This window comes from Harmonia axyridis, chromosome 6 (assembly GCF_914767665.1).
Source record: "Harmonia axyridis chromosome 6, icHarAxyr1.1, whole genome shotgun sequence".
NCBI classification, from domain to species: Eukaryota; Metazoa; Arthropoda; class Insecta; order Coleoptera; family Coccinellidae; genus Harmonia; species Harmonia axyridis.
Window position 1 is genome coordinate 40,221,978 of NC_059506.1, and position 20,547 is coordinate 40,242,524.

General features: G+C 33.5%; 5 protein-coding genes and 1 long non-coding RNA gene across 26 annotated transcripts in view; 3 read left to right on the forward strand and 3 right to left on the reverse strand.

Moving 5' to 3' along the window:
- The first annotated feature begins 220 nt into the window (after window positions 1–220).
- LOC123683413 (enhancer of split mbeta protein-like) lies at window positions 221–1,378 on the forward strand. Its single transcript, XM_045622429.1, has one exon. The coding sequence runs from the start codon at window positions 464–466 to the stop codon at window positions 1,097–1,099; it is 636 nt and encodes a 211-aa protein (XP_045478385.1). The 5' UTR covers window positions 221–463; the 3' UTR covers window positions 1,100–1,378.
- An 853-nt stretch (window positions 1,379–2,231) lies between these two features.
- Window positions 2,232–8,148, forward strand: LOC123683415. Of its 5 annotated transcripts, XM_045622433.1 has the most exons (7): window positions 2,232–2,367; window positions 2,445–2,927; window positions 2,997–3,716; window positions 3,769–4,899; window positions 7,440–7,758; window positions 7,824–7,878; window positions 7,929–8,148. In XM_045622433.1, the coding sequence occupies exons 2-4, from the start codon at window positions 2,475–2,477 to the stop codon at window positions 4,117–4,119; spliced, it is 1,524 nt and encodes a 507-aa protein (XP_045478389.1). In that variant the 5' UTR covers window positions 2,232–2,367; window positions 2,445–2,474; the 3' UTR covers window positions 4,120–4,899; window positions 7,440–7,758; window positions 7,824–7,878; window positions 7,929–8,148. The 5 variants fall into 5 exon arrangements, with proteins under 5 accessions (XP_045478389.1, XP_045478388.1, XP_045478386.1 ...); XM_045622432.1 differs by having other exon boundaries at window positions 7,824–8,148; XM_045622430.1 differs by lacking the exon at window positions 7,824–7,878.
- LOC123683416 lies at window positions 5,420–7,117 on the reverse strand. Of its 4 annotated transcripts, none has more exons than XR_006747980.1 (4): window positions 6,984–7,117; window positions 6,261–6,607; window positions 5,917–6,016; window positions 5,420–5,541 (listed from the first exon to the last, which is right to left on the reverse strand). It is a non-coding gene; the product is annotated as an uncharacterized LOC123683416 (long non-coding RNA). The 4 variants fall into 4 exon arrangements; XR_006747979.1 differs by lacking the exon at window positions 6,984–7,117 and adding an exon at window positions 6,698–6,936 and having other exon boundaries at window positions 5,760–6,016; XR_006747981.1 differs by lacking the exon at window positions 6,984–7,117 and adding an exon at window positions 6,740–6,931.
- Window positions 8,149–8,980: 832 nt separating the features above from the next.
- On the reverse strand, window positions 8,981–12,503 carry LOC123682630 (THAP domain-containing protein 1-like). Of its 3 annotated transcripts, none has more exons than XM_045621367.1 (5): window positions 12,382–12,492; window positions 12,034–12,141; window positions 9,796–10,029; window positions 9,413–9,736; window positions 8,981–9,321 (listed from the first exon to the last, which is right to left on the reverse strand). In XM_045621367.1, the coding sequence occupies exons 3-5, from the start codon at window positions 9,864–9,866 to the stop codon at window positions 9,042–9,044; spliced, it is 675 nt and encodes a 224-aa protein (XP_045477323.1). In that variant the 5' UTR covers window positions 9,867–10,029; window positions 12,034–12,141; window positions 12,382–12,492; the 3' UTR covers window positions 8,981–9,041. The 3 variants fall into 3 exon arrangements, with proteins under 3 accessions (XP_045477323.1, XP_045477322.1, XP_045477321.1); XM_045621366.1 differs by having other exon boundaries at window positions 11,872–12,141; XM_045621365.1 differs by lacking the exon at window positions 12,034–12,141 and having other exon boundaries at window positions 12,382–12,503.
- Window positions 12,504–12,977: 474 nt separating this feature from the next.
- On the forward strand, window positions 12,978–15,107 carry LOC123682372 (protein wntless). The gene is made up of 2 exons (XM_045620960.1): window positions 12,978–13,375; window positions 13,429–15,107. Exons 1-2 carry the CDS (start codon window positions 13,109–13,111, stop codon window positions 14,797–14,799), a joined length of 1,638 nt encoding a protein of 545 aa, XP_045476916.1. The 5' UTR covers window positions 12,978–13,108; the 3' UTR covers window positions 14,800–15,107.
- A 58-nt stretch (window positions 15,108–15,165) lies between these two features.
- LOC123682368 (rho GTPase-activating protein 20-like) overlaps window positions 15,166–20,547 on the reverse strand; it is a 49,790-nt gene continuing 44,408 nt past the window's right edge. For 9 of the 12 annotated variants that reach the window (XM_045620946.1, XM_045620947.1, XM_045620948.1 and 6 more), the window contains 7 exons: window positions 18,781–18,999; window positions 17,746–18,021; window positions 17,296–17,552; window positions 17,007–17,215; window positions 16,629–16,901; window positions 16,367–16,546; window positions 15,166–15,967 (listed from right to left, as the gene is read on the reverse strand). In XM_045620946.1, the coding sequence (XP_045476902.1) occupies window positions 15,582–15,967; window positions 16,367–16,546; window positions 16,629–16,901; window positions 17,007–17,215; window positions 17,296–17,552; window positions 17,746–18,021; window positions 18,781–18,999 (1,800 nt within the window). In that variant the 3' untranslated portion in view covers window positions 15,166–15,581. The remainder of the gene's footprint in view (window positions 15,968–16,366; window positions 16,547–16,628; window positions 16,902–17,006; window positions 17,216–17,295; window positions 17,553–17,745; window positions 18,022–18,780; window positions 19,000–20,547) is intronic. The other 3 variants (XM_045620949.1, XM_045620953.1, XM_045620954.1) reach the window with 1 other exon arrangement.

Below are 20,547 nucleotides of genomic sequence, written 5' to 3' on the forward strand. Positions count from 1 at the left end.
AAAGATATCTCCTAATCGCCCTTCACCTATTACAGAGAATTCGGCAATCGGGCGTATGATAATGAGCCGAATCGAGCATGCCGTGGCTTCGATAATGAGGAACGAGCGAGACCGCCGTTCCAAGATCGAAAGAACAAGGACGGAACGGTCCAAGACAGCTGCATGCACGCGCTGCGGCTCACTACTTGTGTCACAGGTGGCCAGAAGTGTGGGAACGACCAAGCTCCCGAGTTTCCCACGATCTCGGAGTGCTATGGAATGGAACATTCAGCATGCGACGAGGTCTAGTGGGCCGAGCGCGCAGCGTACACCTGGCTCGGCTATAAAAGCGCACGGCCCTACCACTCCGACATCATTCGATACTCACTCGTAGCAGAGTTCACATCGTGCCTTGCTCAAGAGTCGAGCGTAGTCGAGAAAGTTTTACGTGCTTTTAAAGTTAAAGTGTTTCAATATTTGCGAAATGTCGAACTACGAAATGTTGTCGGCGGAAGAATCGCAACCAGTCTCCAGGACTTACCAGTACAGAAAAGTGATGAAACCGATGTTGGAGAGAAAAAGGAGAGCCAGGATCAACAGGTGCCTGGACGAATTGAAGGACCTTATGGTGACGGCGCTGCAGAGCGAAGGAGAGAACGTTTCCAAATTGGAAAAAGCCGATATCCTAGAATTGACAGTGCGTCACCTACACAAATTACGTCGTCAGCAGAAATTGGCGTCCAACCCCGTGATCGACGCCGACAGATTCCGTGCCGGATACACCCACTGCGCCAACGAGGTGTCGAGATGCCTCGCAGCCATCCCCGGAGTAGACGTCCAGTTGGGCACCAAACTCATGACCCACTTGGGACATCGTCTGAACGAGATGGATAAAGTGAAACCTCTAGTGGTGCAAGTGCCTTACACTCCTCCAGTGTCCCCGTATCCCGAGGGATACGCGCCCGTCCACAGCTACAACATGCCTTTGACGCCCGCCTCTTCGACGTCTTCCAGAACAGCACCATCGCCGTCCATCGAGAGCCAGACGCAAATCCCGTCTTCATCTCCGGGATTGTTAAAAGTAGCGTCCAGACCCTCTCCCGTGTGGCGACCATGGTGATTCCAAAATTCAGCATTCAATACCGAATGTCTTTCACAATTTGCTCAAATTTCAAGATCTCCGAAAGCTTTAATTTAGTTTGTAAGGTTGTTGTAGTATGTGATATTTTAAAGTTGGTACCTGTGATCCCGAGGCAATGTTGATATAAAAGTGCCTTGGTTAAATGTAAATATTTTTCTATGTTATTGATTCGTTGAAAAGAAAAGAAGATGACATGAGACTCGACTCTCATGAATATATGAATTTTTTATATAAATAAAATACGTTATCTTAAATTTATTCCTGTGTTTGACTTGAACATAAATTTACCCTATCAAATTTACAGAAGAGCTAACTTACTAATTTCTTTCAAGATGAAAATACCAGAAATCCAATAGATATACTAAATAGCAAAAAAAATTCTCAAACAGTGAAAAAATCTTATAAATATTAAATAAACAAATTGAACTTAATTTTCAAGTAATGACTCATCTAAAAAAAAAAACAGGTGAAACCTAATTCATACATATGTCAAAGTATTTGAATTTGAACACATTTAATCAAATAACCCCTAAACAAATCATCCGATCGGAAAACTGTCGCTATCAAAAGATTGCGTTTTTGAATACAATATTTGTTAATTAATTCCTCAGCTTCAACCGTTGCAAATCCATTTGACAGGACAAAAACAAAGTGGCATAGATGGCTATGCCACTTTGTTTTTGTCCTGTCAAATGGATTTGCAAATTAAAAAATTTACTTTATATGGATAAAGTAAATTTTTCAATTTGTATAATCGTTTAATTTTACTGGATTGACTAAAAATTTTTATAATCCTTCATATGAAAAAAAACTTCTCATTTAAAAAACAAATAAAACACGACAATCCCGAAAATTTCATCATTCAATTATTGGAACAATACTACGTAAGTCAGATATGCCGCTATATCTAGTGAAAACTCAATTTCGAAAACAATTATTTGAATGACATCTATGAATTTTCAGTTGAACTAAATTGGTCGACTTTTGCGCTACCTATCCTTGAAAACATTAAACAAATGATTTCTTTATTACAGAAACGTCTTTTTTGTTCCTGTGCTGCCACCTTTCCTAGTAAATCTTATGTCTGGACAAAATATTGCGGAAAACTCTATTAATTAGACGACATCTATCAGAATTTGATTGAACTAAATGAATCCCATTTGTTATTATCATAGTTGATTTGAAGTTGATTTCAGTCACTATTCATGATCTGCAAATCATTTTGGAATTCTCTGAATAAATTTTAGGTAAATTTTCATTGAACTATCTTGATTAATTTTCTAAAGTTAGCCATAATCTTACATCTCACATGTCTTTTTTTTAGATATATCTCGTATAAATTTTGTTGGAAAATATGGAACAGGATAGTGAAAACCCAGATAATCAAGAGGAGTATACTTCCCATTTCAAACCATCTTATGTTATAGTTGCCATTGATACCCATTGTTCAATGTTTAAATCTGATGGTCAGCCAACACCATTTAAAAATTGCATAAATGCATTGTACAGGTTATCAGACTTTTTGCTTCTCAAATCTGATAAAAGGGGTTGGAGTCCTTTTTCTGTTTGCTTATACGATAAAGATGAAAAAGCTTCATTGGTTAACTTCAAGGATAATATGATCAAAACTACAAAATTATTGAAACTAAAATCTAATCTTAGTGAAGAAGAGTTGAAGAATGAATATATGAGAGATTCTGATTTGGATCTGGCATATTTTTTCCAGTTTTGCAAAAAGAAATTCAAGGATATTAGTACCAAATTCTATAGGAGAATATTGATTTTCATTACAAACGATCCCGACCCGGTAAGATTAAGAAATTTAATATGATATAAGAGTCTGTAATGAGATTGATAAAGTAAAACGCGTTTTCAGGTTGTTGGAGATGCATCTAAAAGGTTTACAGCTCTTCAAGAAGCTAAAAATTTTGAAGAAAATGACATCAATTTTCAACTTATCGTTACCAATGAAGAATTTGAATATGACAAATTTTATACCGAACTATTTTCCTTGGTGGACAAACCACAAGAAATAATATGTGAAGATGAGGAAGGTTTATTCGAGAAGATAATATCCACAATATGCTTTAGACATTCTCAACGAAAACTCCGGTTTTATCCTTTTGCTGACGATTTCACAAAATCCATGACAGTGATCAAAAAAGGTTATATCAAAAAGGCAAGAATTTTAAATAACAATTTTGTAGCAAAGGATGGCACTTTGGTGAAACGAACAAAAAAACCTTCAAGTGAACAAATGCCCTCACATGTCAGTTACATCCTTCGTAATAGGAAAAAAAAGAAGAAATTCACTGAACAAAAATTTAGTGAAGATGAGAAAAAAGGAGCCAATCCTAAGCGTTTCCCAGTTGGATATACATTATTATATGTATGTTATCGTTTGAGACAAAAAGGTGAAGTTATAAAAAAACCCGAAATTGTGGAAGCTGATGCCAGGGAAGAGTTGCCATATTTTAACCAATTTTGGCAATATTGTATAAATAATGACAAAGTTTTAATATGCGCTAAGGTAATGAAGAAAGGCGCTTCTCCAAAACCAATTGAACTCATTCCTAAACTGGTACATAACACAAAGGTAAATATTAAAAGGATTTATATTAATGATTTCTAAAATCATTTTTTTATAGGTATTCCTTGATAAAGTTATTGCATATGCTAATGAATATTTCGAACCTGAAATTAAGGAAGGAAGAAATGAAGAAAAGGTAGTACTCACAGAAGAACAAATTAATGTAACAGATGCTTTGATAAAACAATTAACATTTGAATTTCAAAGCAGTTTGCTAATTAATAAACCTTATTTAAACAAAGTCAACTATCTGAAATCTAAACTACTCGAAGAAGATAGAAATGAAGTCCGAGTAAGAGATTTACTATCTCGAGAAGAGATTGATGATAAAATTGCAGATATCGCAGATGATTTCCTCAAATGCTTTCCTCCCGAAAAAGGTGTCAAAAGAAAAAGGACTAAAAAATAATAGAGTTAATCCCTTCAGTCTAAAAAAGCTAGATTGTTGAAAATATTTCTTTATTTTTTTTAATTTATTTTGTTTCTTCTTAACTTGTTTGTTATCAATTTTAATGAAATAAAAATTGTTTTTTGAAACAATATCAAACTTGTTATTTTTTTTATTAAATTTTGATTTGTGGAAAAACTGAAACCTGAAAATATATTTTTAAATATGAATAGTAAAAACTTTCTTTAATGAGACTTTTGGTAGAAAAAAAAATTCTCTGCAATCTACAAAATCTAGTTTTCAGGTTTATCTAGTTTGGACAAATTCTCTAACCTTTTAATGGACTAGGAAAATCCTGATAGAAAAAAAGGCCTACATTTGAGGGATATGATAGGAAGGATCAGATGGAAAATTAGGATGATACTAGGCAGATCAGACTGGATAAATCAAAGGCCTATGATTAGAAGCGAGTGGAGCAACAATGGTTCAGGTAAAAAGTAGGAGAATAGGAAAACTATCTGGAATACTGGACAGCCATAAGAAATACAAAAAAAATTATTCACAATATTTAATGATATAAATCGAATTGTAACATTTTAGCCAAATATTTAGTTAAAATTTTTTAATAATGATTTTTTGCAGTTGCACAAACAGACATTTGTCATTTAGGGTTTAAGAATGACTTTTCATTACAGGATATATATGTATATATACAAAATATCGAACCAAGTGAAAGGATTTCTATTATAATAAATAATGTATATTTTATCCATAGTGGGGATGGCCCTCTTGGAAAGCTGGGTAAGCGATATAGATTAATATCTGGAGATATAATATACATATATCCTGTAATGAAGTCACCTTTAGATTTGAATTTTCACTTTTAAACTGAGTATTTTTATAAAACACAGATCTGCCATGCTTAATTAGATACACCGTAACCCAAAAAATTGTGTTCGCTTTATACAGACATATATATTTCTTACGACGATTTTGTTAATGGACAAATAAGAGGAAAAAGAATTAAATAAAACACGTATCTGCGATATTTATTAATTTTACTGAAATATGAAAATGTTAAGTTTGTATCCTCCGAGACCTCAGGATTACTGTTCACGTATCTTCTTGTTAATTCACTTAAAATAATACGCATATCTGCGAATATACGATTTTTCATTGAAATGAAAATGTTCTCAAAAACCACTAGGAATAGAAAACCCAAATGCAAAATTTTGAGATACGGCAGTCTGACTAAACACAGCAGAGATCAACTTACCAATTCAAGATTTCATCAATCGAGTCTCTGAATTAATTTATTTTCCGAATTTTTCCATGAACGAATTAAGCAGATGCGCCATTTTACTGCCATCCCATTGTCTATGGAGACTTTTATTTATATATTTCTGTCTTCGGCTTAAAAAAGCTTATATTCAAGTGAAATACCTGCAAGATCATTTAAAATTAGAAATTAAAATATTACAATATTAGTATGAAGTTTTCATAATGAACTGTTGTACTGCACCAATCAAATCAGAAAGAAATAAACAAACCAAACTACTAGAGTTAAGTACCGATGTGTGAAAGGACTACCGCTTACAATCTAATCGCTAATCGAAAAAACAAATGAAAATTGAATAATAATAGATTTAAAAAAAAAATACCTTCCACATATAAAACACATTCCAAAGGTTCTGTCAATTTCTCACTATTCATTTTGTGTAATTAGAATTGTTTACTAAAGAATTCTTTCCGTTGTCAATTTACTTAAATTTGAATTTTCAATCGTCTACTTCCATATTATAACTCATATCTTCTTACCAATTCACTGGATGATTCAAGATTCTGTTAATCATAGGTTCCTTTATTAATTTATTGTCTAAACTATTCCATATAAATAGCTTGTATGGGAGTTGAACACCTACAAAGTTATATAGAAATAAAATGGGGGCAAAAAAAGACTAAATAATTATGAAGTTTCCATTTTAAGAACAACAAACATAATAATGAAGAAAAAAAGAAACTATTCTTTGCTTTTACTTGAAAATTCCCAAAATTCATGGTAATGCATGCATCTCTTAGAGATTTTCAAAAGAGAAATGAAAATTTTCAAAACATTCTTTAGGAACTTCATACCAATTATTGAGTAAATTGGAATAACTTACCAGATAATATTCATCTGATATGTACATTTTGTTGATAGAATAACCAGGAATCATCATTGTTTTTTGGAATAATGTCGAGACAGAATATTATTACGTCTTAAAATTATGCAAATCATTGCACTTCGATTGTTTCGATTTTCAATTGTTTTGAAAGAAATATTTCTATGGACGAATTTGGCGGATGCGCCATTGTTCTAGATTGTCTATGACGTCTTGAATTTAATTTTCCTTTCTTTTTCAAGAATTGTCTGATTTTTTGATGGGTTATTATCTCAAAACTTTCCGTCAATCTTGTCCTTTTATCCATATTCTCTGTTTTGAAAATAGTTTATATTGGAATCCAATACCTGCAAGGAGATATCAACATATAGGAATAAATAATAAAATATTTCAAAATGCTAACGAAATTTATATTATCATAATTATTAAGTATTTACTTCGCCAAAATTCCTTAGGGGCTCATTTATAATAAGAAATACCTATGTAATGCACCAATCTAATCAGATGAAAATGAAAAATACTGCTATAAGACTAGGCTAATCAAATACTGATAAGTAGTAGGTAGTTCCTTTCATGAAGGAACTTAGAACATTCTAGAAGATTCTGAGTTAAGGAACTACATTTCCTTCTTATTCGGCTGAAAATGTGTCTAAAAGGGTATGAGAGACAAATTACCACTACATGCCAGGTTATGAAAGAGAAATTTTGAAACTGATACAGTACCAAGTGTATTCATAAATAAATTCGTTCTAGATTATGTTGTCTATGAGTGTATTCATTATCCAAAGATGTCTAAAAACATGGTGAATGCAGTCGTCAAATTTTGAACGCAATGACATTCGACCAAATTGAAAATATTATTTTTAGTTCGTGGCGGCGCCACAATGTCATATCGATCTTTTTTCCGTTGTTTTTGATTGGATACATTAATTGAAACCCGATACTGACCAATCCAAAGCGATGTGTAACCGAGTATGATCGTGCAAAGTCGTGAAACAAAACACGAACCGTTTACTGGAATGAATTCAAATATTTGTAATAGAGAGAGAGTTTATTGGTATTTCAATTACAAGAATTACTTCCATAGATCATAACTATAATGAAAGATATACATATATAGGTACATAATGGCACAAAACTCATAAATAATAAATAACAAGATTCTTAATTTGTTGATAGCGCTACCTACAGTTGACTGCAACAACTTTCCCAAATTTGAAGATTTAAATATGAATGCAGATGTTAATTTACCATCCACAGCAGCTCCAAAATCATTTGTTGATAGTGCAGCTCAAATTCCAAAAAATTACTGGGGATTCAATTGTTCGAAAAAAAAATTGAATACATTGCAAGAAAAAATTTGGGGTAGAGATTTCAAATATGGAAGAAGTAATAAATGAAATTCAAAAAGTGGATATTGGATGAAGTTTTGAAGAACTATTTTGAAGCAAATTTGAAAGCTCATATTTGAAAGTCACCTGAAAGTTTAAACTGAAAGGTAATTTAGAACTTCAGTTTAAAAATTGAATTATGGTATTATAAGTAAATATTTACATTTTCTAGATGTATAATCTCTGATGGTGAATTGAAACATACAGGAAAAAGGAGATATTATTTAGTGATGAAGGCATTTGCACTATATTTGGTTTCTTATTCTTTGTATTCTAGGTATGGAAGTGGATACCAAACATGAGAAGACAAAGGGGGAGACCAAGAAAGAACTGGATGAAGGGAATACCAAAAGCAATGAGCGATCAAAACTTACAAACAGGGCAATGGGAAGATCGCAAGCAATGGAATCTAGGCATCGGGCAACGTCGTCCCACGTTTCAAACCGATATACATATATGTATATGAATTGAATAAAATTTACATACTTTTTTCATATATATCATTTCGATTTGCTTAATTCAATGATGAAATAAAATATGGCAAATATTTGGATGAACTTCTACCATGTGAATCAAAAAATGATATATTTCTGGAGATTTTTTAACTGACCCAGTTTTCCAGTTACTCCTGATTCATTTTCATAAACTGTTTCGGACTTCCTTGACCTCATCAGCGTGAGACGGTCATTGAATGAATGACACTCACGGACAGTTTATGCAAACTGCCGGACATTTCATCTAATTTTATGATATAAAGTTATATACAATTTCAAACTAGAAGTATATCCTGGTGATCCATCTATTGAGCTACACCATTTCAATAAGGTTTTTTGGATGAGGTAAACAATTTTTTTCAAATTTAATTCGCAGAAAGTTATAAGCTGGTGATGATTAAATATTAAGAGTTTAGGCAAAACTTCTCAAGTCTGGAGAGAATTTTCCAGTTGTTTCTGCCTCATAAGAAGTTGTTTTTCTGCCTCAGGGACACGTTCTTATGCACAAAAAATTAAGTGAGTATTTGCGTACCAAACTAATTTAAACCCAAATGCATCTGAAAATAAAAAGGAGTTCTTGCCCTTTGATGGAGAAGCAAAGGACCCTCGAAAGCACTTATCTTGAATACCAAACAGCAAAAGTAGGTGCAAAGTACCTACATGCTTTAAAATGGGAATATAATTTGGAGGATTGTGAATATTTCTTAGAAAAAAGCCTACGCAGAACACAACTGGCTCTCCTAACTCGTAGCCTCTGAGAGATCTCACAAAGGCTTAGGATAGTCCGGATTTAAAACATCAAACATCTAATTTATCTGGCAGGAAATTCAAAGGCTTTTATGTTCTCATTCAAAATTTTATTCAAATCATTTCAATGTGCATGCATAGACATAACTTTAATAATAAGTGTCCTCAGAGACTAAATCATCAGTGATTACCTCTAGTACTATCGATGATTCAGAAGAAATATGAATTCTTTTTTTTAAATCATCCAGAAGATCTTTCAGAGTATTTATTTTTTTCTTGTACTTGCAAACCATGGTAGCATATTTTTTATTGGTTTTCCTCAATTTAGAAATGGCAGATTGGGAAATATTCCAATATTGGTGTCGCTTAACAGGGTTTTCCAGATCAGCTTCCACAAAATCATTCACGTATACAGGTACTGATCTTTTTCTGAAAACATTAAGAAAGTTATATAGTAGTAGGGCCAGTTTTTATGAAAACTTCCGATATACAAAACATGCATGCAAAGTTTCCTATTCACCTTTTTCTGATATTACTACCATGTTCCATTGTTCTTATGGGTGATAGGGATTCTGAATTGGGTTGATTTTCTTCTTGAGATGATGGAACGTTTGTGTCTGAGGATTCTTCCCTTTTCATCACTTTGAACTTTGACAGGTAATTTTCAAAGCAAAATTTAGATGGAACAGCATTTTTCTTTAAAACTCTGTTTCCTTGTATATTGGTTACATAATCATTTTCTTGAAAATGATTGCTGCATATCCTTGAATATTGAGTAGGAACAAAATTGGCTCTTCTCAAAGCCGATATCCATTCATCTCTCAATGTGCCTTGATTCGGAAAACTGTAAATTCAAATTTTTTTCATCAGTTTTCGTTGCTTTAAAGGGATGATAAAACTTACGAGTGTAATGTTATATTCTCCCCTTTCTTTCTTTTAACTGTGCAGTTATATGCTGAGCAACTTTGAGGCATGATGGATGCTCAAAATATTTAACAGCCTTTCTTTCCCACAAAATAATTCTAGTAGCAAAATTCCACTAAAAAAGTCTCTTCTTCTCAGTATATTCTTTCAAAATAAAAATCCACTGCGTTCGTAAGTAGCAAAATTTGTAGAGCAGGTATTCACAATTCTTTCCTTGAAATTCAAATAACGCTTAAATAACCTTGGAGTTGAAAGAGAGGTATATTGTTCTCTTTCCCTAAGGCAATAAATCAAGAGAGTTAATAGCTTGCCCACAAGTTGTTCCATCTTATTATTTGTTCTCCAGACTGGTTTATGCACCATTCCAAAGAACTAAGAACTACGAACTACTTTCTATTTGTTCTATTACATTGATGATTGAAATTGATATTGATTGTGAAAAAATTTAATTTTATTTTTTTCAGATACACCGAATACTTTTAATCGATAAACACGAATAATGGAAAATATTATGAAACGAGTACTTGTTAATATTGAAATTCTATGTGGCGCATGCGAACTTCATTATTTTATTTAAGAGCTTAGTTCTTAGTTAAAAGTTGGTCAACTTTCTAATGCTAGTGTTAGTTCTTAGTACTTAGGTAAAATGCATAAACGCCCTCATTGATTTGTTAGCGTTCAATTCTTAGTCCGGTTAATCTTTACTTTAACGCCCCCTCCCCAATTTTGATAATTTTTCGTATAGTGATTCGTTATGATGTTTTCATGCTATATTTCCAATAAGAGCACTGGCAAATAAATAGTTCCCGAGATAATCGATGAAGAAAATTGCTATTTCTAACACTTACTCAATACGGGCCTGATAATTTCTTTTTATGTTTCTATGAATATCTATGTTCATACTTTTCTCCATCAAATTTAGCACATAATACACATTCTAATTTGATAAATTCCTACGGTTTCAACACATTTTCACAAGAGAATCACCTTCAAATTACCAAAAAATCATCTCTCGCTTTATCTTAGTGCGATATCGATTTTACAGGAGATATGGGAGTATTTATGAATGAATTAAAAAGTAGATCTATGGGCTATATTGATCAACCTAAAAGGTAGATCTATGGGCTATATTGATCTACCTACAAGGTAGATCTATTGGCAACATTGATCTACCTATAAGGTAGATCTTTGGGCAACATTGATCTATCTACAAGGTAGATCTGTGGGCAACATTGATCTACCTACAAGGTAGATCTATGTGTAACATTGATCTACCTACAAGGTAGATCTATGAGCAACATTGATCTACCTACAAGGTAGATCTATGGGCAAAATTGATCTACCTATTAGGTAGATCTACAGGATATATTGATCTACCTACAAGGTAGATGAGGGCGCGTACTAGTTTTTATGCTGAATAACATTTACTTTACATATTTTTTTCTTTAAATTTTTCAATTATTTCGTTTCTGAGAACAACGTCATCAAACTGCAGAATTACAGGTGTGTAGTTATATAAGGTTACGTTCAAATCTTTTTGAATAAAATTGTAGAATTTTTTAAAATTGTTTTTGATAATAACGTCGTCAATTTGCAGAATCACAGGTGTGCAGTTATATAAGGTTTGGTTATGGTTATGTTAGGTTATGGTTATGTTAGGTTAGGTTAAGGTTATGTTAGGTTATGATTATGTTAGGTTATGGTTTTGTTAGGTTATGGTTATGTTAGGTTATGGTTATGTTAGGTTACGTTTAAATATTTTTGAATAAAATTTGTAGAATTTTTTGAATTGTTTTTGAGAATGATGTCATCAAAATTTACATGTTAGATATTTTTAAGAGTAAACGTGCATAAAAATCACCATTTTCATAACGTTTCTTCAAAAATTCTTACCCACCCAGCACCCCTGTTCACTCCCTATCCCGTTCAACAAATCAGCAAAAATACTTGTTTGCCATCATCGAAAACCATCAAGAATCATTGTAAAATGCACATTTTCAATGAAAAATAATAAAAAAGTGAAAAATACGAGGGGGCGTTAAAGTAAAGAATTACCCTTAGTCCTTAGGAATGGTGCATAAACCAGCCATCTCTTTAGCGCGATGACCATGGATATTAGGTCTATAGCATATCATTGCATTTCAATTGTTTTGAAAGGAAGTAGATTGTCTATGGAGACTTGAATTTCATTTTTCAACTGAAGTTTTTCTCTGATACCAATTAGAATTGTCTAATTCTTTGCTGCGTAATTATCTCTGGACTTTCCACCAATCTTGCCCTTTTTTTATTCATTTATTCTCTCGATTTCGAAAATGAAGTCAATACCTGCAAGGTGATATGAAAATAAGTTATAAAAAATGACAAAATGCTCCTAAATTTTCATAATCATAATTGACAAGTATTTACTTCGCCAAAATTCCTTAGGGGCTCATTTATAATGCACCCATCTAAACAGACAATTAAAAAAATACTGCTCTAAGACTAGACTTAACAAATACTGATAAGTAATAGTTCCTTCTTATGTAGGAACCACTGCTTATCATCTCAATTAAACTAAAATATTACCTTTAAGTTGAGAAGAGTCAGATATAATGCATATTATATGAATTTCTAAATAAATTTTAAATTCTTAGTTTACAAAACGAACAAATGTTAAATCACAGATTACTAGTTAGTCTGTGGTTAAATGGTCAACATGGACTCATAGAACAGGATTATTTCGATTATTGTCTCTGACCAATGGATGTACTCAGTATATGAATCGGAAAATTAGTATTATAATGAATTTCTGAGTAAATGTATTCCAATTATAGGAAGTGCTTATTAGGGAAAACAAATTATTACTTCTAAATTCTTGAAGATTTTTAGCAATTAGTAATATAAGCCGATTCTTCACCATGTTTATAAAGATGGAATCGTTTGTCACTCATTTTTAAAATGAGATTGGAAAATGAGCTTTAAAATTTCCATTTCATATATACATCCGACTTCTCGTCATTATAGAATATAATCGTAGTTTATAAGGCTCTATTTTGCTTGTCGAGCGAGTAATGCTCAAGGGTAGAATAGAAAATTGAACCTTATAGACCAAAATTTTGAGGACTCGATTTAACTTCGACAAAATTACCCGATTATATTACCAATCGATTTACGATTACTTTATCATGATCTCATTTCAACCTTCAACCATTATTGTTTATGTTTACTATGCTTGATACTCCTGCCGCGATTATAATGATTAGGTGTTTGAATTAATGAGATATATATTGCATATTAATCAAAGAAAATTGAGATGCCTGGTACAATACTAGAAAATCTTAGCGGTCGCAAACTGAGCGTTCTAGTAACGATTCTTTTGGTTTTTCAAGCGGCATGTTTTCTTGTTGGAATAATATCTCCATCGCCTGCTCGATCTCAGACAATTTTAGCAACAGTTTGTGAAGTTCATGACACTCTTCTTAATGATGATATCAATGTTTGGTTTTCCAGGGATAACTGTTCTAGAACGATCCCTTTACACGATCCTGAATCTACAGCCAACTTAGACGCCGATAATTTGGTATGTTTTTTATCATGGGCTTTTGGATTGAAACTTGTATAATGAATTTTTAGGTATTTATGATGGAGATACCTTTGCATGGCGATGATTTTTCTAGATGGCAACAAAATCTGGTTGGCATACTGCAAATAGATTCAGAGTATCACAAGGATCTCATCATTTTGGATCCTGTGGTAGAACTCACTATAGATGCAAGACTAGCATACAGCAATAAATTGCCAAATGGTAAACGGACAGATTGGAAATACTATGCTCATTCAGAGGAAAAGCGTTACATGGATTGCAATATTGATAAAAGTATAAAGAATTTAGAAGGTCACCCATATGATTGCTCACTAGTTCCTCTATTTGAACTTGGTTGTTTGTACCATGATTACTATCTTTTGAATGTACGCTTGCCATATAATTATACTTCTCAGAAAAATACAAAACTCACTTCTCGAGTAACAGATATGTATCTTCATATCATTCATATGAATGGAGGTTTTACACAAGTGTGGCTTTCCATAAAGTTAGTTTTCTTCCCAATAATCATAGCAATTATGGTATGGTTCTGGAATCGTGTTTGTATGCTTACAAGAGTACCAGCATTGTTGGAATGTATGTTGATGTGGCTAGGTGGAGCCTTAGCTCTTTTAGATCTCCCGCTAGAATATCTCACACTTCATTTCGAGATGCCCTACATGCTTTTATTGAGTGACATAAGACAAGGAGTATTCTATGCTATGCTTCTTTCATTCTGGTTAGTGTTTGCTGGTGAGCACATGTTGATTCAAGATAATGGCTGCAAGAACAGCATCAGACTCTATTGGAAGCATTTGAGTACTATCATTATTGGATGTCTCTCCCTGCTTATATTTGATCTTTGTGAGCGTGGTGTTCAACTAGTCAATCCCTTCTATTCCATTTGGGTAACTCCCATTGGAACTAATCTAGCCCTGACATTTATCATACTGGCAGGCTTATCAGCATCCTTATACTTCATATTCTTATGCTACATGATCTGGTCAGTTTTCAGGAATATCAGTATCAAAAGATCTGTACTTCCAAGCATGAATCAAGCTCGTAGGCTGCACTATGAAGGCATCATTTACAGATTCAATTTCCTCATGTTGGCAACACTGGTGTGTGCGGCAGTCACAGTGGTCTCTTTCATTTTGAGCCAAGTGGCAGAGAGTCAGAATAAATGGGACGAGAGTCTGGATATTGAGCTCTCTTCCATAATGCACACTGGTGTTTACGGTATGTGGAATGTGTACATTTGTGCAATGCTAATTTTATATGCTCCAAGTCATAAGCAATGGCCTAGTGAACAGATTTGTAACGAGGGAGAAGAGGTTGAATTTAACAGGCTTCCAGTTGATTCTAGCCCCAATGAAATTTCATCATTGACCTCTTTTGCCAGCAAGGCTAATATCGACTGAATATTTGCATGCAAATATCTAAGAAAAATTATTAATATTTGTATGTGCGTGAAATATCTGTAATATTTACGCTTCCTGATAGCTCATTCGAATTATACTATTTTTCGTAATGAGAGTATCATATACCATAGGTATATCGTTTTAATTTCGTTAGTTCCTCGAGGCATTTTACTTATTGAATCATATCATAAATAAATGTATGGTGTTATTAATATGGCAGTATTAAGATGTGATCTATTTGTGAATATTTTACTTTATTTAATCAACTATTTTGTATTGTATTCTTACTAATAAAATCTTCCAAATAATTTTCAATTTTTCACTAAATATTACTTACCAGCCCTGAGTCAGATCCAAAGAAAGTAATCAATAGAATTTTTTATTTACATAATAAATGATAAAACATTGAAAGGTGATCCTAATTAATATAAAATTTGTATAGAGTAAATTCAACTATCTCATGGCAAATATCTGATTAAATTATACAATGAACATGTTATGGCATGGATTTATATTATATTTAAAAATACAAAAATGTACAGAAATTTACAGGCTCCATAAAATTGGAATATTAAATATATCATTTGCCGGAAATTCAATATATACACACCCGGCAGATTCTTTCAGAAAATATATGTCTTATTTAAATCAGTTCTTTATTGTAATTACTGACCTATTTAGTTACCCACAATATTAGTTTTTTTGAGCAACTCAACAGAAGAATTCTGTTATTTTTCTAATGGCAGTTTCAATTCATTTATTAATATTGGCTACTTTGCATTTCAAACATAGCTTTCACTCTCTGAATCGGTAACTAGCATAAGTCTAGCAGTGGCGTAGGTAGGGGGTGGCGGGGGAGGAGGTCTATAAAGGGGAGGTAAATGTACATGAGGGGGCAAATGTCTCAGTGGTAAATGTCTTCTGGGGGGGATAGGAGGACTACAAAGACTTTCATTCGATGTACAGAAAGCCTCATCTTCTACCCAGGTATTTTCCAAGGACCTCATCCTGGCAGCTTGCCTGGACCAGTCTTGACGTTGGAAGGGGTAAGATCTCAGGTTAAGTCCTGGACTTTCTCTGTCATCTTCGGAAAGAGTGAGGCCAGAATCCCTACTGAGCGACTTTTGGTCTTTACTCAATTCGGCACTGTCCAAAGATAGACCAAGAGCTGTTATTAAAAAAAAAAAACATTATAATAATGGATTTCAAATATAGTTATGAAGAGACTAGACACTATAGCAGTAGCGTAACATAATTTGATTAATTTCAAATTATCAATTGATGCTCAAAAATAAGTTACAATGTGATTTATTCTTAAAAATTTTTTCGTGTTTCAAAAGGGTCAATGTTTTTCTCAGTTTAATGATTAAGCTATTGTGAAGTTATAAAAAAAGGATTTCTGATGAAGCATTCAACAATAAAATCAGGATATAATAGTTTTTGAAATTATTTGTATCAGTTTTTTATCATCGAAAAGTATTTTTGGACAATGTGATAGAGATAGGTACAGGATTTCTGTGGATTTTTTAGTATTCTTGAGAAAAATATTATTTCAGTTGGTACTTACAATGTAAACTATCAGACTCTTCAGCACCACTGTCATTTTGAACTTCTCCCAGTATGGAGACAATTTGTGTTCCAAACAATACTTGGCATTGGGTTATTATGGTTTCTACAAGGGTAGGAAGCGTCCTAAGTGGGGAATTAGGGGTGGTTTCCCAAAGTAGACTGGGTCCCAAGCACACCGCTGGAAATAATCACATCTCATTAGTATATTTGAATAGAATGAAGTCAAGTTTAGGAATAAAATTAATTATTTTACAACCAACCTAAATTAGCAGGTGACATCAAGTTGTATTTGGCCTTCTTAGTTATGTTGTGCAGGACACAGACAACATTAGACAACAAGAGATAATTTTCTGTTGGTAGTAATGTTAGTAATTTTCTAAGTTTATCGATTCTTCCATTTGATCCTACGAATAGCCATTCTTGTGTGTTTCCTGCCAAGAGAGGCTCAGGAAGGCTCCTTAAAAACTCTTTAAGAAGGGCTGCCAGCAGGAGGGCATGAGTGTTGTTGGACAATTCTTCTATAATTCCCGGAGCTAAAAATAACAGAAGTTTTGATCAAATCCAATGCCAAAACAAAAATGTTGAAAATCTTTCTTGAAAAATATTTTTATGATAAAAGGTAAATTTCTGAGTATTACCTTGAGAGTCAACCTTTTCCCGTAATTCTTTGAGAGCCCTTGCAGAAGCACATCTCCGGAAGATTCCCTGAACATGAGGGCCCTTGTGAAATAGAGCTTTCAAGATGGCTGTTATAACAGGAGGTAAGGTATTGTTGGTACAAAGTCTCGATAAGCAAACTCCGAATATCCTTGGACCGCTCTTTGTCCTGAATAGCTTCAGATGGGATCTACAATTACAATTGTTGAAAAACAGATAAAAGGAAACTTTGACCAAAAAGAGTGTTTCGCCTTCTTACTATGTACTTACTTTCTCGGAGGTGCCTTGATGTTTGGCTTTAGTTCAAAAACTATATCGCTGGGTATCCTGTTGTTGTTGCAGTGCGTCAAGTCGAAGCCTTCTTCCGCACACATCGATTGTCTTATCCTCGCCAGCTGGATGGAATGCGGTCTTTCGTAGCCCATCAGAGCGCAAGGGGCGTTGTCTCTGTCTCTGGCATAAAGTGTGAACGAACATTCAGAATTTCCTGTTTCGTCCAGAGTCAGCCTGGCCACCTGTGATTTCAACTTGTTAGGAATTCATTATTATTCTGTTCTCCAGAATTTTACTTGGTTTTATTTAAAATACAAATGTATTCCATTTGTCACATTGACAGATATTTTGTTTTTTTTTAGGCATTCAGAATAAAATTTAAGAGTTTTCTAAGAAATTTATCTTCAATGTGACATATGTCATGTTAAATACTGATAAAAAAATTACCTCTCCCGAACTGGTCTCAGGTAACACCCCAACTGTCTTTGAGCATTCGGTGCCACTGAGGGGATCTCTGAAGACGACCTTGATGTTGGTTGTTGGAGGTTCCAAACGCAGCTGAGTGGAAAGAGCCTGTTTCAATTCCCTCCACCAGGTGTCTCGAGCAGCCTGGGTGCAGAAGGAAACAAGGTAGGTCCTGGCGGGAGAAGGCCAGCCTAGGAGGAAGCCAGTTTCCGATTCTGGATGTCTGTGAAGCCATATCTCGGACATCCTAACCCGCTCCTGAAAAAGGAAAGATAAAAACTTTAGAATCCTATCTTTTAATGAAAAATATCTCAACATTCACGAAAACGCCATGAAATGAATATCAATAAAAAATTATGGAAATCAAATGGCTCTGGATGAAAATTTTTTCAATGAACCTGTAGGTTCTACACGTTCTAAACTGAAAATTCAAGAGAGTTAATAGCAGTAAGAAAGACTTCACGAAAAATAAATTTATTGTTATAAACTGGAAAAAATTCAAGTTTTAAAAATATAAATAATTTGAAAAATTCAATAGAATCTGCATTCAGCTATGGAAAAAAGGCTTTTCAATTTTCTATCGACAAAAAGTTATCCATTCAGCGCGAGGCGTGGCAACAGGTGAAAAAGCGTGGTGTCCACGTGAAAAGCGTGGGGCGCAGCAACCCCGCCTATCAATTATAATTAACTGTATCGTTCGACACCTGATTTGACGGAAACAATGACGCTCATTAGCGAATTCTTGTTCAGAAAGATTAGCAATTAGGCAAAAATTGTTTCAACAATACGGTGTATGACTAACAAGTCGAAGCGATTTCTTAATTGTCGCTGGAGTTAAAAACACTTCGTTAACGACAAATCCAACGCTACAAGGTTGTTCTTTGTTCATTCGACAAATCAATTCTATGATAATTTGAGCATTGTGCTTGTTGGCGATTTTTTCCTCAAATTATTTTCGCTCCATTTAGGTTGTTTTCTTATCGACTTGTATGCTATAAAATTAGTGGCAAAACTCACTTTAAGTTTGAAAGTTCCAGGAGATCTTGGTTTGGCCACCAACAATACATCGTTGAAGAGGAATATATGTCTTGGTTTCGCATTCATGGGTAGATTTGAGGGGGCCATAGCACATGGTGCTTCCATAACGAATATCCTGGAGCAGTGGGAGTTTTTGGAGTTGTTGTTGTCGAAATTCGTTAAGTCGCTCAGGGATTTTTTCCTCATGGCTCGGCTTTTCTGCAATATAAAATTATGGTTGAAGAAAATTATACTTATTCCGGAAAAGCATTGATGCCAGCCAGGTCAGCAGCTTTTATACCCTTGTTGACCATAGAATTGTTGCATAAGCTTATGTTTCATTATTTTACATCTAAAAAGTTACAATTCGATCGATTTTTTCAAAAGTTATGGAGCCTATACTAATTTAAAATATTTTATATCAAACAAAGCCAATTTTTGTGGAAGATTAGAGATCCTTTTTGCAATAAAATATGAACAATAAACAACTCGAGTATAATTTTAATTAGTGTCATTAATGCCGCATTCATGACAAGTAGGCCACTTTTCTCCTTAGAATTCAAATGTATTGTACCTACGACATTACCGCACTTTCATGGTATGAATAAAACAACGATCTTGGTGTAAGTACCATGTCATTTTAAGGAGTGTCAGACTATGTATAGCCTTTTCTTTCAAACGTTTTACCAGATGCGGACTCTAAAAAATTACCTATATCAAAATTGTGAATCAATTGTTCATTGTCTTTTCTACAGGTTCTTAATAACTTAATAATTAGGAAGACGTATTTAGATAAAAAAATGTTTCAAAGTATTAAATTGAAGTATGCGAATAAATGTTGTCTTAGACATTAATAGGTAGTTTCTAGAATTGATTAAGTTATAAATAAGTATTCAGCAGGTAGAGCGAATATTTTCAAAGGTACCTGATGCTATGTTGTTTCACTTTTTGAATAAAGTTTTCGATTTATGAATGTTTAAACTCGAAATATCTACACAAGAAAATTCCGTAATACACCCCTGTGTTACTTTTCCTAGATATTTATTCAGTACATTATCACTTCTTCGAAAACAATTTTCTGTGACACGTGCTCTGTGATTCAATTCACCAATTGTCTTGAATGGGTGGGTCTCTGAAGTATTTATTTATTTATCTATTGTTATAAATTTTTACGGCGCGCTGCTGCCAAAGCTTCAACAAATGAGAATTTATCGCCTTTTATTCTTTCCTGATCCGGAATATTCTGCATATTTTGAAGATTTCGTTCGGCTGATAATCTATTGTCAGATCTTTCTCGTAGATTGGTTAAAGAGATAGATCGTTGGAATCATTTGCATTTGAAAGGAAATCCCATATTTAGAGTATCTATTAGACGGAATCAGGTAAAAATTTGAACCAAAACGTCAAAACCTGAAAATGCATGGTTCACGGATTTTGTTAGATCAGTTAACATCGGAAAATTAAAAATTGATTATGAAAAAAACTGGAGAGAGTAACGATACTTATATTCTAAGGATTTTATTAGAAATGATAATTTAAAATTACAATTATCTTCGTTTTATATAATTAAGACAAATAGATTTCACTTTCTTGAAAAGAAACTATGATTCAATAGCCGATTCAATGTTTTCTTCACGATAACTGAACATCATCAAGATTATGTTTAATTTTCTGACACTTGTCCTCAACACAAGGGTACGACCTATACTAGTAATGTTATATTTTGTAAGATATTGATAATTTATCAAACGTTGCTAGATAACGATG